Raw genomic sequence first — 18,411 nt, 5'->3', positions numbered from 1 at the left:
GGCGTGATTTGACAAGCCAGAACAGCCAATGGCGATCCGCAACGGCTCGGGTCCCGCTCAGCCAGTAGCCAATCGACACTTGGAAGGGGCGTAAACGGCAACACCGGGGGCCGCGGCCACATTCTCAATAGGCTGAGCCGGCAGCCAATCAGCGCCTGCGGACGACAAGCACCAGCGGCCGCCCCTCCCCTCCCCTCCCCTGTGCACTAGGAACACTCGGCTGTTCCAAAGCCACCCATGGTCCATATATGGAGAAGGCGTGGAGCAAATTGTTCCCCCGTCACTGGTGACAGCGCGATGTTATATTAGGAGGTGCGCAAACCCTAAGCAGAAACAGTTGTGGGCAGTTTGCAGTGCTAGCTAGGCAGGGAAGGAAGGAAGGAAGGGCGCAAGACAGATCCAAGGCTCTCCTTTTTTAGGGAAGAAGTCGGCGTTCCGCACCTCGCCTTCTACTTTTCCCACCGGCGATTATTTCTGTTTGCTGTTAACATTTTCAACCCAGCGAAGTTTTATATATTTTTTTAACCTCCCTCCAAATTCACGTCAATGAAGGAAAGAAGGCCAAGCCAGAAGCTTAATAAAAACGCGATGGATAATCAAACCGTGAAATGCAAAATAGTTGTGGTGGGAGATAGCCAATGTGGAAAAACCGCTTTGCTGCACGTTTTTGCCAAGGATTGTTTCCCAGAGGTATGCTACCGGATCTGATTTACTTAATGATTGTGTGTGTGATATTATTATTGCTCTTTCCAGTTATGATTATAATAAATGAGGATCCTACGCACCTTTTTGTCATGTTATTGTGTTTTTAACATTTACTAGCAGGTGCTGTTAATCTACTTTCATGTAACTGGTATTCGTTTTAAATGATTTAACTGCAGCTTTTTAATGACGACTTAATCTTTTGACAGCGGCTGTGTAATTGTTACATGCACGCTTGTTTTTAGCACTTTCTGCTTCTTGGACTGTTTTCCTTGTTTTAAAAAAAAAAAATCTGTACTTCAAAATCGCTCTGGTTCTTTGTGTTTAGAGCTATGTGCCCACCGTCTTCGAAAATTACACAGCCAGCTTTGAAATTGAAACACAAAGGATAGAACTGAGTCTCTGGGATACTTCAGGTAAGAAACATCCCAGCTCTTGGATTTAAAAAAAAAAAAAAAATCTTTATTTCCCCCCTTCCTCTCCCGGAGTTCGCATTGTGCGGCGGATGACGAGAGCTCCAGGAATGTTAGGCGCTGTACCGAGCATCTGGAACCCCTCTGTCGAATAAGCTGCGTTACTTGACCGGCAGAAACTTGGGGGATCAGCTCAGTAACACGCCGACCTACTAGCTTAAGAAACCAGTATAACAACAGAAAATGCTAGAAAAACTCAGCAGGTCAGGCAACATCTGTGGAGAGAAATTTGAGTTGACGTTTCGGGTCGAACCCTTCTTCAAAACTGGAAAGAAAAGATAGATCGGAGGCAGGGCTGCCAAAAAACCCAGTTTTTTTTTTAGTACGGTTCTTCTGGTTGAGATCGGGGTTTAGGAGACCGATGACATTCCAAGTACATTTTAAGTCCCAGTGGCCAAGGACGCGCTCTCGGCAAGAATATATTTATCTCCAATGAGGCTGGTTTTAGTGCATAGTTTGGGAATGGACACGGGCTGGTTTATTCCGCTAAAGGACGGCGCGGGTAATTGCACCAGTGTCCCTGGGCAGTCCAGGTCAGTGGGCAGGCAGATAGACCCAGGCTTTATTACTGGTTTACAAGCGAGAATTGTGTTTTTTTAAAAAATAAAGTACACCACACCGAGAAATCGGATGTTCCGAGCGTTATCCCACTGCCGTTGCCTTAAGGTTTTCCGATCAAAGGATTGGAACCGGGGAATGTGAAGTCAGGAGATTCTCTCGATTCGTTTCGGCGAAGGAGGATCTCTGGTTCAACCACAAAGTATTTATTTAAAGGCGATCTAACTTCGCTCAACACGGCGAGAGGGGTGGGTTAAATTGGGAGAAATGCCCCTTAATACCCTGGAGATTTCGTTAAGGGACTTAAATGTTTATATAAAGACATTTTGATGTCGTGTTCTTAAATGTAAACATGAACACGCTTACTGATGGATTTAATTGCATCTCAAATCACTGAAGTCAGTGACTGTCCGTTTACACCGTATTGTATTTGTTGGAGCTTCTTGTAAGCACTTGCTTAACATGACCGTGAATACCCGGGTAGGTGCGTTTCATGCAATAATTGTTATAACATTTTAGAAGAGAGTTGGAATCGACATCGATAGGATGGTCCAAAGTCCTCAGCTTGCGGTTTGGTAGAAACCGGTGTCTTTAAAAGACAGCATGTGCAAGCATTAAAGTACTGTGTTTAAAGGCACGTCAAGGACTGGAAGGTGGCCGAGGAGCTGAGATAACTGCCCCGATTGCTCCATCAAGGGAGTTTGATTGCTTGCAGAGGCTTGGTCATTCTTCAAATGGTTTCCATGTATGTGAGCTAACAGTGCTGGAATTTTTTCTTTCCAGACTGGTATTTCAGGAATTGCGTTGACAAGCCATAAAGACTGTCCGGAGCGTAAATCAGTCTCTTTACCAGCAGAGGCAGCGAGAGGACAATATCTCCTCCTATATAAATCAGTTGTCATTGTGTACTTTCTTTCTCTCCTCTCCAGAGAATGAGGCCCCACATAAGAGATGTTTGATAACTCCAGAAATCGTATTTACTCGACACTATTCCAAAGACACCAGCAACATTGTAAACAATACAATTCGTTCATTAAGAGGGGATAAGATTTCTGATTTTCCTCTTTGCCTCCCCCCCCCCGCCCCCCAACATTTTTTCTTAAGACTCCCACTGTGTGAACCCATTGCACTGGATTTCTTCTGTATAAAGTGATACTACTTTTTAAAATATGCCTATTAATATTGGGTATTGAAATTCAGACTAGTAATAAATTATATTTAAAGGGCAGACCGCTTCAAACTCCTATGATTAAATCTGTGATTGACTTCTTCGAACAGTCTCTTTGGTAAGTTAGGTGTAACTAAATTGGCAACTACATATCTGTTTCCATTTAATTAAAAAGTATCTAGCAATTAACTGTAGAGAGAGTTCAGAAAGACATTTGGCTAATGTCTTACAATAATGGGGCACCCTGGAGACTTGCAACTTAAAGCACTTAGCATTTTGAATTTTAGAATAAAATGAAGAAATGGACTGAATTAAAATGTTAAATTGAGTGTTTGCTTAGAATTTATTTTCCAATATTTTGAAAATATTGGAACACATATTAAAATATGGGGTGGATTTAAAATGCCGTTCTACTGGTTTAAAGCTAATTATATAATAGCCTCATCAAAGTGTTAGTTTTCTTTGAGGAGTGATGTGCTGGGAATATCAATGACTTGGGTATCCTTCAACTGCACGGAGTTCCGCCAGATAATTTTATTTAGTCCATAATTGGCTAAATTCTCTCGCTACTAACCTGATTTTTGGCTGAATCCTCTGTGGGTCACAGCGCTGGCCATCATGGGCCAGCTAATTACTTGTCCCTCTTAAATGTGCTGCTCCATTAAACTAGCAGTGTCATTCAAAACACAGTAAGCATTCCCTACTGAAGCAAGACAAAAGCTTTCAAACAGCTTTTGAAACCTTAGGTGGTTATTTTTAGCGCACTTGCTTAAGGCTTTCTAATACCAGAGCAATGGCTTTACCATGAGACTAGAATGTCCAGAATCGTGAGATTTCAGCATCCCTGCTTCTCAATTTCACATGAACACTGACAATGGATTGGTTGTTAATCAGAAGCTGTACCACTACATTTCAGAGGTCCAGCAGTGATCATATTATTCTGTCCTTTCTAAATGGACTTTTTTTCATGCAAATACATCTGGATTATGATTCATAGCTGGAAAATATCCTCCTCTGCATTGCAGTTATGCTCTTAATTAAATTATATTTGTTTAAAAAGTCTTAACCTAATGGCAACCCAAGGTACAACAGTCTCTTGAGTCTCAAATACTTGGGACAGTTTAATGTCTCTGGTCAGTGGGTGAAACAAAAGATTTCTAATTGGATTGCGCACAAATTGACAATATAGATGATTCCATTACAAGATTCTTGAGCTATTCTTGCTTACAGCCTTTAAGGAACTGATCTCACTATTTCTTACAGATAAGGTGCCACACTTTGCAAGCATTGCGTTACCACTTTATTGCTGAAAAAGTATACAGTTGATGAAAGATTTACTAGCAATACTTGAATCTTGGAGCACATGGTTAACTTTTTTACTCCTGGAAACTATAGTGAAATTCTCTATGAATGTCCCTAAGATTTCAAATGGTGTATGTGTGTGGAGTGGTGCATGTTAGTCATACTGAAGAGTGTCAGGATGATATTGCAAAACATACGAAGCTTATCTAGCAACCCAAATGGTTTGTCCTTTTTTTGTTTGTGTGTGTAATGTTATTGGAAAATGTAGTGATGGTTTTAGAAATAAGACTTTGGCCAGATGATTGAAAATAAGTAATAGCCTTATGCATAGCCGCCTTGATATTGGTACTACAGCAAGAATTGGTATTTACATTTAGAACTCTATCGGCCTGGTGCAGTACATTGTAAGTACGAAGGGCATTCAGTTTGTTGGCAGCAGCTAATTACCTTTGGGACAGAAGTTCTGAGATTCTGTGCATTGTGAAGATAAACTTATCTTGCAGACAGAGTGCAGTTGTTTGGGCCTAGTTAAGACAAGATAAATGATCAATGAAATGGTGACCCAAATCAATATTCTCTTATCCAGTCCTCTACAAGAAGATAGTTGAAGAACACATGATCCATATCCGATCTTATCTTGAATGGGGTGACTGCTCTGTAGACAATGGGGTCTGCTGAAGATTCTTTGATCTTCAATACCCTGTAGTAATTAGCCAGTGTGTATAGCATCAGACTTTTTAATTTTAACTGCTTGAATTAATGTTTTCATGTCCCTTTGTAAATGGATTACAGTAAAATAATGTGCATAATGCCTGCATGATAGCTCAAGGTAGTTTGGAAACCTTAAATACTTGATAGTTTATAGCTGTCACAGAAACCCCGCAGTGCAGATAGAGGCCATTTCGGCCCATTGAGCCTGCACCGACACATATCCCACCCGATCCCTGTAACCCCTACACCAACACATATCCCACCCTATCCCCATAACCCCACGTATTTAATCCCCCTAACACTAAGGGTCAATTTATCATAGCCAATCAACCTAACCCGCACATCATTGGACTGTGGGAGGAAACTGGAGCACCCGGAGAAAACCCACGCAAACACTGGGAGAATGTGCAAACTCCACACACAGTCACCCGAGGCCGGATTCGAACCCGGGTCCCTGGCGCTGTGAGGCAACAGTGCTAACCACTATGCCACCCTGTTCATCAATATTGGTTCATGGTTTTCCATAGGGAGCAGATTCTTGGGCTTATTTGCCTCCCTTGAACTATAGCTGCTGTACTGACAGCATTTCATTCAAACCAGGTTGAATGAATTGGTTGTGGAAGGCTTGTGCATTGTTGACTAGCCACATTGGGTTCATGACTGAGGCTGGTTATCAAATAGCACCCATACACCAATGGATTTTCCTGCAAAAGTTGAGATGAGATTGTTGTATCAGTATACTAGCATGAATTTCATGTTACAACTGAAGCTCAGGCCAGATATGAAGTTGAATTCAGTTCTATTGAAGACATTCAGTTCTATTATGGACAGTAAGCCCCCAGTGACATGGTATGGTCCTATTTCAGTGTGGCGCTCTAATCTTGGACTGAAGATATTTATTGATAGCCCAGCCTGTGTGGGCTGCTAGGCTGTGGAGTTTAAAGCATTGCACATCCACACATGTGCACACACACATGTACAGTTAGTGAAATTTCAAAATGCCCATCTATAAATTTTATATTCGGTTTTCCTCACCAACTCGTCATTGCTTAGCTATTTTCTAGGCATAATTGATACTTGATGGTTCACGAGTCAGTATCTAACTAGTGCTTCTCGTGTTTTAAGATGTGTGGGGGAGGAGATTTTTTTGAACAATTTTCACTGAAGTCCTTGTAGAATTACCAGGTGTGATGAACCTTAAGCTTCCAATTATGCTACAACATATTACAGAACTGAACTGCTGCACTGCATTGTGTTGCCATGTTTACACAAAGAGTATCTCACATCATGATTCCTCTTTTGATCTTCAGTGAATTTTTTCATCCCCCTCCCCAGCTTAGCTTTAACAACTGCATAAATGTTGTTCAGTTCCTTCAGACCTGTAACTTGATTAAACACAACCCAGTCGCTTCCTTGCAGCTGCAGATATATTGCCTTTCACTAGTTTGAACCTCACCCATGCCCCTTCATCCGACTGCAAGAGTTTAGCTTGAAGCTCGATGGTGACAAAAGACGCAGTGAGAGATTATAAAGTATTAGTGGATTATTGAGTCCCCCACTTTATTTCCTCACTAAAAGCACTTCCAGCAGCCATGTGCAACCGTGTTAAATGTTATTCTCAGGTGATCAGTATGAGAGATCAGGCAATATTTTCATTGTATTGTTTAATTTCACACGGGAACATCTGTGAAGCTTCAAAGTAAATTAGCTTTTGGTTCACTGGGGGAATTCTAATTGTGCCGTATATGCAGCTGGAAGGATTGAATTAATTACTGAATTATAAAGATGGTCTGTGAAATGCATTATCCTATCTAGTTCAGTGTTTAAATGTAAGTATTGCATGAGAGTGCAGAATATGTGAAATGAGATCTGTGTCTCTAGATCATGTATTGCCCACTCTTTTAAAATTGTGATTTTTTTTTTTTTTAAAGAAAATGTTAAGTATAGGATCTCCCTTTAGTTCTAATGCAGGTGGTTGATACCGGAGTGCTCACCCAGATCTGTGTATCGGGACTGGTTGGTAATCTGAACTAAAACCATATTAGTGTTGTAAGAGGGGAGCCAATTTAAAGTGGTTAAGAGTAGCTGCAAGAATTGTATGATCTGGGTGGAACTCTGGAATGCCCACTGGTACTGACCTCTCAATAGTATGTTGTAATGCTCGTTCCCTTAAAAATGGATATTGAGCTGGATTCTGAGATTCCAGATCAGTGGTACTCTGTTTTTATTTGAGTGATCTGAACACTTGCCAAATTCCACTCGAGTGTAGAAGGAGATTTTTGTGGTCCGTGCCTGTTTAGTTCCCATGGCATTCTGAACTCCGGAATGTGGCTCTTTCTTTGCTCATGCTCCCATATACCAGTGACAATACACAATACAACAGAAGCCCCATTCTGAACAGGCCAGTCAGACAGCACTAAAGACTTGCCACTAATCCACTGAAGACTACAGGAAAGTTAAGCATTTGGTAAGATTGGGAAGATGAGACTGAATTTTAAAAGTAATAAATAAAATAATTGAACCAATCCATTGAGCTAGACTGACTCGCCAACTGAATGAGGACTCTACCACTGCATGCGTCAGATCCTGAGTCCAGTTGGTTTGATTGATGGATGTTACAATTCTAAGCTACAGTGTAGAGAGCAGTGTTATTTGTCAGGAAGCAAATGGAAAATCCTGTAAAATGGAAAGACAGAGCAGTCAGACACTCCTGTCAGCAGCTAATAACTTGCCTCTCATTTTAATGTGGTTTCTAAGCCCAATGCACTAAGCCGATCCTTTGTGCTGAAGTGATCATTCTGCATTCAATGGCTAATGCTAGCCTTTCAGAGCTTGACTTCACTTGTGATTTTAATCTTTCATTCTTCGCCCACGCCCAGTCCTTCGACAAATGGCAATGGTGATACTAGAGTCAATTCCTGTTATAAATTTAATGTAATAACTTTATTGGGCGCAGGTTAAAATGTGCTCAGCCATATTATGAAATAGTGCAGTTTTGACCATCCAGGCACAGATTTCATGCAGTGTTTACAAGATATCCACAAAATTGGGAGCTGAAATTATTGGTTTAATAGGAATAAAGGCAGTGGTTAATGGAACCAATTTTCAAAATTAATTCTAGTAAAAATAATTCATTATCAGATATGTGGCAAACTACAATTAGAATGGACTCTTCAGTAGGCCATTCTGTGCTATAAGTGGCTGTATGGGCGCTGGGTTATGCTAGCTGCAAATCAGTGGATCCTGGGAGGGTTGCCAGCAAGACTACGGCCCATGAACCTGTTTTAATCCAGTTTCTTAGGCTGCCAGGCTTTGCAGTGCCTCCTTCTCACTCATTACTCATCAGACCTGATGTAATGAACACGTTGCTGCAAATTACAATTGGAATGGACTCTTTACAGTAGAAGGCCATTCTGTTCTATAAGGTCACTCTGGTTGTTTGTACAGTACCTAAAGCAAGGGAAAACCATCTTTATTATATTGTCCATTTTTTGGGGAGGGGAAAAACATATCCAGCTATTAATTGTAACAAATATATGTACTTGAATGTGATTTTCTCATTTTAGTTACTACAGAGTACTTTATTTTTAGCCATTTTTGCCTAATAAAGACTCTGTGGTAGCACTCTTTCCTCTAAGTCAAACCTACTCCAGAGACTTCACACAATCTAGGTTGACACTTCAGTGCAGTACTGAGGGAATGTTAACACTGTCGGAGGTGAAGAAAGAGATGTTATACCAATAACCAACTCTCATTTATGTAGTGCCTTTAACATCACGTCTTTAACATAGTAAAACATCCCAAGGTGCTTCACAGGAGTGTTATCAAACATTTTGACACCAAGACACGAGATATTAGGACAAGCGAGAGGTGTGTTTTAAGGAGGAGAGAGAACTGGAGAAGTTTACGGAGGGAATTCTAGAGCTCTGGGCCTAGACTGCTGAACGCACGGCCACCAATGGTGGAACGATTAAAATCGGGGATGTGCTCGAGGCCAGAATTGTAGGAGCATCGAGATCGCTGCGGGTTGTAGGGCTGGAGGAAGTTAGAGATAGGGAGGGGTTAGGCCATGGAGGAATTTGAAAACCAGGATGAGAATTTTAAAATTGACGTGTTGTCGGATCAAGAGCCAATGTAGGCCAGAAAGCACCGGGGCGATGGGTGAATGGGACATGGTGCGAGTTAGGATATGGACAGCAGAGTTTTGAATGGGCTCAAGTTTATGGAAGATGGGAGGCTGGCCAGGAGAGCATTGGAATAGTCAAGTCTAGAGGTAACAAAGGTATAGATGAGGCCTTCCCTGCCAGCTCAGATGGATGTAAATTGTGCTATCCAATGAAGAGCAAGGGAGATCGTCTGGTGTCCTGGTCAACGTGTATCCACCGGACAACATCACTAAAACAGATGATCTGATTATCTCATTATTGTTTGTCAGATCATGCTGTGCAGAAATTGGCTGCCATGTTTGTCTACATTGCAACTAGCTTGTCAACTCTGGTTGGCGGTATTCCTGGAGGTTTGATCACGTGATATCTGGCCACGTGTGATGTCTGCAAACATTACTGCATTTACCTTTATAAAGGTTAGGTCCCTGTAGTTAAGTATCTTTGCTCGTGGTTTCCTGCCGGCAGCTGTTGTGCAAGAAGCTCCAAGAATCAGGAGGTGGGGAATGAGGGAAAACTAAAGGTATGGGGGGAGGGGGAAGAGGGAGAGGTGACTGTCACCAAGCTGGAGGCTTCTCCATGGCAGCAGCTGTTGACGTCAGAGTGCGGGGATGGGCCACTGCTACGGTGAGTTTAGGCCACAGTTCTTCCGGGCTGCTAGCAGCAATGCCTGGGTGATTCATGCCCCATTCCAAGGAGTCTCCCGGGCAATCCGGGAGGGTTAGCAACTCTAATATTTCAAAAGTACTTCATTGGCTGTGATATGCTTTGGAAGCTCGTGAAGATGTGTATAAGGCGCTATATAAATGCAAGTACTTCTTTATTTGTATTTTAGTGCCATAACACTGGAGTTGTCATTCAAGTGGCATGAATTTGAAGGGCTGTCATTAGTGTATTTGAACATATGCCGATTAAATATACTGAAGACTCTCTGGTGTTTAACTAATGCATTTATTTTTTTGACATATCTGTTTTACGGTAATGAGTGTTAACAGTTTCTGTCTTGCCAGCCTTGAGGATCCAAATTACATTCTTCCCCTGAGCTGTCTGCATGTTTTTTTTTTAAATGCTGTGCCTGAAATGAGCTACCAGGGGAATTCTACGGTTTCATATTTAAGGGGTGTTCAACTGAAGAATGCCAGATTGGGGCAGATGAGACTTTGCTTGTTATGCTGCAGTTTAATGTATGTGCTTTGCGCAAAGAATGTTGTACCACTAACAGTTTGGGTTTGTTTTCTGTCCAGGATCTCCCTACTACGATAATGTCCGACCGCTTTCCTACCCAGATTCTGATGCTGTTTTGATTTGTTTCGATATAAGTCGCCCGGAGACCCTTGACAGTGTGCTTAAGAAGGTAGGTGCACCAAAAAGCCTATTTCTTTTTAACACACGCAATGTTTAATTGTGATTAGAGTGAGAAATTAATTGGCAGAAAGGGGCATTGTTTTATCCCATAATGTAGTTGTCATAAAGTGTAGAGGAACCAAACTCTCACTACTGTTTCCTAAGTGGAGTTATAGCCCAGAGCGGAACACCTCAACCACCTTCACTTGAAAAACACTCGGTTGACCATTTTGTTTTCTCCTTACTTTTGTTCAGCAAATTAGTCCTGCTATGTTTACAGTGAAAACCCACCTTTTTTGAATCCTACTTGGCATTGTTTATTGGATATTGTACTGGCAAGTCAAACAGTTTCTGAAAGCATGTAGAGAACATATAGTACTGCCTTTTTTGAAGCTGAAACAAATGCATTCACCAAAGGAAGTCCTTGCTGTATAATTTCTGCACTGACATCCTGACTTGCCTGTTCCCATGAAGTCATAGATTGTGTGGCTGGCACTCCCCGGAAATGAAGTTCGCCACCGTGGAACGTGCTGACATAATTGGAGTGGAACTTTCAACACAACAGTGTCTGCCTTGAAGCTATCAAATAATCGTTTGGAAGCATAAAGCAGTGGAATAAGAAATATTAAGAGTTCTGAAGGAAGATGCATGCATTTGAGTATGCTAGAATTCTTCACAATGAATACTGTGCCCAAAGGCATTTTCTTGCTTGCCTGCTTTAACAATTTAGGTGCTGGTGTTGATGGGTTTTGACTCTTGTATTCTACATTTATGAATCTGTTTCAGTATCCTATTACAATCTCCATGCAGTCCATCGCAAGCTGTCAACTGCCCTTTTTAAAATGAAATCAAGAGGGATAACAAACTAAAGTGGATGCAAGCAAAAATCAATGAATCTACAATCTGCTTTCTTCCAGTAACCTAGATTAAATTTAACTGCAGCAAACATCACTGCAAACACAACAACCTTCTGTTCAGGTTATTGTGGTAAGAAGGCAGCTGTACCTTCTTTTAATAAACCTTCGAAGAATAGCTTTGTGTACATTGCTTTGAATTCTTGCTGCTGGAGGGGCTCGCGTTTGTTTGCAGTCTGGAGTACAGCTGTGAATTTTGACTCATTGCCGCATGAGCTCAGTGTCTGAGTCACCGGGAAGACTCCAAATAGATAAGCAAAGCCGTGCATGCTGTGCCATGTCTGCCTGCCAGTCCTTAGCATGACTGCACAGGGAAAGTTGCGCGAGGGAGGTATTTGTTAGTCACCCTAATACAAAAAGAAAATACCGCAGATGCTGGAAATCTCAAATAAAAACAGAAAATGCTGGAGAAAGTCAGCAGGTCAGGCAGCATCTGTGAAGAGAGAAACAGAGTTAATATTTCAGGTCGATGACCTTTCGTCAGATGCTGCCTGACCTGCTGAGTTTCTCCAGCATGTTCTGTTTTTATTTAAGTCACATCCTGCAGGACATCTAACATCAGGATTGAGGGGCAGCTGGCCCACATTTTCAAGCGTTGTTAAAATCCTGTGGCTCTCAACTTACTTTCTCTGACTTTCAATTGTGATTTGCTGTGCAATGTTCCCAGTAATTTGGAATAATTTTGTCAGAGATGGAAAATAAATTCTACAGAAATGAATTTCTATAATCAGACATTGGGTAATTCCTTCCGCCCCCCCCCCCCCCCCCCCCCACAATCACAAGGGATTAAAGGCCAAAAAAGGTAGAAAGTATGATGTTTTAACAGCCTTCTCCCTTTGTAAAAGAGTGGCTGGTGACCTGCTGCCTCTCGATGGTACGGTCTGTTCTGCACATGTTTTCAGAAGCTGTTGTACATGCTGTTACTGTTCAGAACTGTTCTATCTTTGAACAGCTCTAAATAGAATTCAAAATGTTCTGTTCTCACAGGGTGACCTGCAGCCTCCACTCCCCTCCCACGTGCCATTTGTTCGTTTACCAATCCAAATGGCACAGAAACTAAAAACAAACATTTTGAGTTTTTTTTTCCTTTTGGTCTTTCACCTGCCCTTCAAGTGAAAGTCTTGATGCGAGACTGTTTTCTACCAACATGATCACATTTCATGTATATGACAAAAAGCAGTATCTTGTGTTTTTAGATTGATGCATACAGGCAGCAAGTAACACAACTCGTGTTTGTTTATTACCATGCTATCCCAGCTGGAGCTCGACCGGGTTGAGCGAAGTTCCTGTGTGCACTGTTTTAACCCGGCGACCCGTTACTTTGGTAGAATAGTACCTTCAGGAATTTAACGGCAGCCTATCCACCAGTGACGTAAAAATGGCACACTGAGGAATTTCAACCACCTAGTGATTGTTTTAAACTCCCTTCTTTTTGGTAAACTGTCCAATTGCAGTGTGGAAAATACTAACCCAATAGCTAATTCACTGGATTTAATTTACAATTCCGATCATGAACGCTGGTCATTTGTGTTAGGGCATCACATTTGGATCATATTAATAGGAACCATTTCTTGTTTAATCACTGATGTATAATCGTGACACTTGTATTTTTATACTTGGAATTTCCTTATTCCATCCCCTTCCACGGCCACTGTCTCAGGCTGAACCAGACTATTTGCAACCTCTGCGTCCTATTTGACCCGGAGCTGAGCTTCTGACCCTCTATCACAAAGACTGTCTACTTCCACCTCTAATATCTATCCCTGCTTCAGCTTTATCTTCTGCTGAAACCCACTTCCATGCTTTTGTTACTGCCAGACACAACTAGCTCAATACTCTCCTGGCCGGCCTCTCCACTTCCACCCTCTAAATTGAGCTCATCCAAAACTCTGCCTGTATCCTAACTTGCAACATGTCCTGCTCACCCCTGGGCTCACTGACTGACTTACATTTGCTTCCAGTCCAGCAGCGCCTCGATTTTTAAAAATTCCCACCCTTGTGCTCCAATCCCTCCTTGCCCCTTGCTATCTGTAACCTCCTCCAAGAACTCTCCCCAATGATTCCATCCCCCTTCACCACTTAACTCCAACTATCGAAACTACCTTTTACGCCTCTGGTGCCTTTGCCTCACCATTGGCGGCCATGCCTTCAGCCATCTAGGCCCTAAGCTCTAGAATTCCCTCTTTTTATCTCTCCTTTTTAAGATGCTCCTTAAAAACCTACCTCGTTGACCAAGCATTTAGTCACCTTCTACCTTCTTTGGCTCGGTGTCAATTTTGGTCTGATTACGCTCCTGTGGAGCGCCTTGGGCCGTTTTCCTAATTTAAAGGTGCTATATAAAGACACGTTGTTGAAATCTCACTAATGCATAGCTTTGAAATGTGCGCTTCCTGCAATTCAATTCCAGTCGCAGTAACAATGACAAAAAAAGCAGTCAGTCGTGACTCATCTGTAACGAGCACCCTAAACATTATAAATGTCACAAAGTTCATTAATCCAGCTGTGCATTGTTTCCAGTTTTGTGGTAAATGATTAAATGCAAATTGACGTAATTTGACTTGCCACAAGGCCTGCTTGGCACTCAGGCCAGTCTTGTCTTTTCTTCTCGAATGGTTTAAAGTACAGTAATTCATTGTTATATTATGGTAATCAACACTGAGCCAAACCATTGATATCCTCTACAATTAAACTACTTTTTACGCACTTTTGCTTAGAGAATATGATCCTAAGCGTTAACATGCTGCCTGTAGTCTTCTGTTGTTAAACAAAGAGCTATTTAAGCATAATTTAATATTTTTCTTAAAATGCATACTGCAATCACAAGCAGTGACTTTGAAAAGAAATGGACTTTAATTTCATATAAAGCCTCATTATCTTTGTTTCCTGTCTTTTCAGTGGAAAGGTGAGATCCAGGAATTCTGCCCGAACACAAAGACCTTGTTGGTTGGCTGCAAATCTGATCTGCGCACGGACCTGACGACCTTGGTGGAACTGTCCAATCACCGACAGAATCCGGTGTCCTATGATCAGGTATGTATTGATTTCCATTACTCAATGACGGCCATTGTGCTGGTACAAAGGAATGAGTGTCGATGGTGTGCTTCTCGTTCAAGCTTGCACTTGACCCAAGAGAAACAATGAACCCAGCATCATCGGTTCTAGCACACACACAGTTCTTTGAAACTGGGAGTTCCATGGAGCATGTGAGAGCTCGTGCGCACAATGTCACATGTCCATTGGTACTTTTGAGTTTCAGGGCGTTATCTAAATATCTCTATAAAAGAAAGACATTTATATGTACAGGTTTCCCATTAAACAATCTGAATAAACTGCTCTACTGAAGCACGGTGTCACGGCCATAGCAACACTGCCCTGAAGATGGGTAGTTGCTCATTACAAGAAACTTTGGTTTAACCGGAGGTTAACTGTCCGGAATGCTCGAGCCACCGGCAAAAATCAGGAGCCGTTTCGTTAGGGTTATTTTTCTTTTTGTTGCTTTTTTTTTTCACTAGTCAGGCTCTGCAAGGTCTCGCTGAAGCTGTTGCTGAGCTACAGAGACGCTTGCAAGTTATGGCCGACTGTTTAGAAGCTGTTGGCAACAGGGTTTGTTGCCAGATACGGAGTTCAAAAGCTCCGTATGTTTCAACATTAGCGCTGGTTTGTCCGGCAGTTTTGATGGGACGGCAACAGCTCGGTCCCGTCGGTGCCAGATATCACAAAGTTTCCTGTACATTTATAAAATTACATACCTGAATAAAGCCATGATGGCAGCACTAAGAAGACCATAGGTTGGGACCATAACCAGCCACGCCATGATGTTCGGAGCAGCCCACCTCACCCAGCTGCATAATTAAGCTTACTAGCGAACATCTGTGTTAGTAGGTAGGGCGAAGAAATGGCCACAATTACCCCAGTAAGTAAGGCAGGTTCAGCGTATGTAGTGGCATTATGATGCACACTGGCATCTTGCTGCAGTATATACTGAAACACTGCCCCAGTCCCCTTCCAGCATCAGACTAACTAGCTGAGAGGGTCTCATTGGAGGTGGAGCAGCTGAACCACAGTAAAGTTCATCTGCTTTTGTGCAGGTATTTTTGTACCAGTTAAATTCAGTGTAATATCCCAATATAACAACAGGAGGGGTGGCCCTGCAGCATTTGAATTGTTTTTTTAACATTCCAATCCTTTGGCAGCTCAGCTGCATCCGTGCCTGATGGCTTTCAAATTATAGCCACACATTACATCACAGCTGCAGAGTGGTGCTTCATCAGCATTACCGCATCTTAGTTTCATTTTTAGATCGGTTTAATGTTTACGTAGTCAGCGATCTCGGGTCTGCTACTGATGAAGATTGATAGCAGAAAAGAAAAACAATTTTTAATGGAACTAATCTGGGCATTTAATTCTCTACATTTTTTTTTGGTTGCCATTTTAACAGATTTGCATAAATTCTGGTCTATTTTAATGCAGTGAAATAGCATTAAAACATTTTTTTTTTGATGAATAGTATTAAATAGTGCACATAAGAATTTATGCACATTCATAAGATGCACTAAAAATAGCAGAGGGAATGAAACCCAATATTCTGTTCAAATGCATATATACTGTCCAAACTTGATTTTCATCGAGGGTAAAAATATTTCACTGCTCCTCCATGGTCAATTAAAGATGCTAGTTAATTCAATTCTCTCCACTCTAATGTCCTTCAAATAGACATGCTGCGGTGGTGGAGGGAGAAGCAAATTCCACTGCAGTAGCACATGGATAAGGGACGTTGAAAATATGTCTGAAAACCTGCTTAATGTGATATGGTCAATAATGCTTAAACATAATCTTCTCCTTGCAACATAGATCAGAACTTTTTATATAAAGAGTATTGTACTCGCGTGGGTGGTAGGTGGAACAAGGACAGAATCTCTTATTGGTCTCCATGCACAGTTGCAAAGCTATACATTCCTAGTATGTACTGCTACAAGATTCCTAATGTATGTTTGTAGGGCAATTCTTGAGGGTTTGTGGAAAGTGTGGGCTTGATGGCATGAATGACCTTCACTCATTCAGAGTATAAGCATTGATGGATACGTCAACTGCTTGAAATATTGAAAATGTTTCCTTTAACGTAATAGCCTCCCACTATAGCACTTTTATATATTATTCGCTGTTTACAGTTGCCCCTCTATAGACCCAAAACAAAAAAACTCCACATCATGAAATGACTGTAGAATGTGCTTTTTGATAGACACTTTATTGAGAAGGTTGACTGTACAACCTATTGTATCGATTTATTAAAAAGATTCCACTTTGATCCTAAATGAATTGGACACTGAGCTTCCAGCTGGGCTTTAAATGTAAAGACGTCCTTGTGGGCGTGCCATCGATCTATCACTTAATCCACAATTTGTTGTCTCTTCAGGGCACCAACATGGCCAAGCAGATTGGCGCGGCAACGTATATTGAGTGCTCATCGTTGTCATCAGAGAACAGCGTGAGAGACATTTTTCACGTGGCTACGCTGGCTTGCGTAAACAAGCCAAACAAAAACGTCAAACGCAACCAATCAAAGCGAGCCACAAAAAGGATTTCACATGTGCCCAGCAGACCCGAACTATCCACAGTGTCTCCCGATTTGCGGAAGGACAAGGCACGAAGCTGTACTGTGATGTGAGGATGGTGGGGTTGGGGGAACAGATTGAGACAGTCAGATGAAGTTACAATGACGTGGAATGAAAGGCTTTTTTGACAAAAAAGGAAAGGACTACGTGCAGTGCACAGCATCATTTACATACCGACGTGTCTCAAATAGCCTTTGAAAAGCTATCCTTCACCTTTTTTTAAATGTGTGGGACCTTGGGGTTCAGCAAGTGGAATGACTTGGCCTGAAAAAGCTGGGTGTAGATGCTGTCATCGGAATATGTGAGAAAGATAATCTTATGAATCCCTGGAACTCCTAAGGGATGCCAGGTCAAAGACTTGCGAGGGCCTCGTACCAGTAATAGAAGGCACAAGAGCTTGTTAGGAGGGGGAGGGCGAGCAAGGAAAAAAAATAATTTAAACCAGCAAGCAAAATAACAATTATACTTCATTCTTGGAAGTTTTCGGGGATGCTGTATTCATAAGGACTTGTGGTGGGGCAATATTGTCCAAATAATATTGAACATATAATGAGCGCTGTAGTTGCACTTTGTCCATCATCATTGCAAAAATGAGGTCATTCCAGTGTTTCTACACCACTGAACAGTTGGTTTCTTCACTAAACAATGCTTTATCATTGGTGCATCATGATGCTTTAGGGTGGTATTATATAATGGCTGGCTAAAGCTTCTCTGTATTAGGTATTGTAAACTTAAATTATAAAATGTTTTCAAAAACTGTAGAGCGTCTTACAATTTTTTTTGAATGTTGAAGTTTGTAAGTCCATTCTAATGTTTTGGCAGTATTTATTGAAGTATAGTATTTTTTCTTGGAAACTGTAATCCAGTATTGATGTAAATTATTGCAATAATTCTTTGTTTAAAAACCACCAATTAGAGTTATTCAAGCTGTTTATAATGAGCAGACTATTCTGTACCTGATCACTAAACTGTATTTTTAATCTGAGCTTATTAAAGCTTATGATCTATTACAAAGAATACGTATTTCTTTGCCAAATAAAAAAAAAAAAAAAAACTCTGTTGATCGCAGCTTTGAACATTATTTCTTGGTATGCAGGTAGAATATGTTGAGTAATACAAACACTTATGCTCATAAGATAGGTTTAGCTCAACTAGGCCGCAGTTATGTGGAGAGACTAGAGAAGCTGGGATTGCTCTCCTGAGAGCAGAGAAGGTTAAGAGGTGATTTGATAATGGTGTTCAAAATTACAAAGGCTTTTGATATAGTAAATAAGAGAAACGGTTTCCGGTGGCAGAAGGGCCTCTAACCACAGGACACAGATTTAAGGTGATTGACAAAAGAACCGGAGGCAAGATGTGGAATTTTTTTTTACGTTGAGTTATGATCTGGAATGCACTACCTGAAAGGGTGGTGGAAGCAGAGTAAGTAAGTTTTTCCAAAAGGGAATTGAATACACGAAAAGT

General features: G+C 41.4%; 1 protein-coding gene across 1 annotated transcript; it reads left to right on the top strand.

The window, feature by feature from the left end:
• Positions 1-258: 258 nt before the first annotated feature.
• LOC147120585 (rho-related GTP-binding protein RhoE) lies at positions 259-18,070 on the top strand. The gene is made up of 5 exons (XM_085986709.1): positions 259-690; positions 1,031-1,118; positions 10,322-10,431; positions 14,231-14,365; positions 16,749-18,070. Exons 1-5 carry the CDS (start codon positions 547-549, stop codon positions 16,998-17,000), a joined length of 729 nt encoding a protein of 242 aa, XP_085842835.1. The 5' UTR covers positions 259-546; the 3' UTR covers positions 17,001-18,070.
• The last annotated feature ends 341 nt before the right edge of the window (positions 18,071-18,411 follow it).

Source organism: Somniosus microcephalus, chromosome 4 (genome assembly GCF_052327205.1).
Source record: "Somniosus microcephalus isolate GS21.2 chromosome 4, FLI_Smic_1.0, whole genome shotgun sequence".
Classification (NCBI taxonomy): domain Eukaryota; kingdom Metazoa; phylum Chordata; class Chondrichthyes; order Squaliformes; family Somniosidae; genus Somniosus; species Somniosus microcephalus.
Note: the sequence above shows the minus strand (reverse complement) of the source record. Positions and strands in the feature narration are given on the sequence as shown.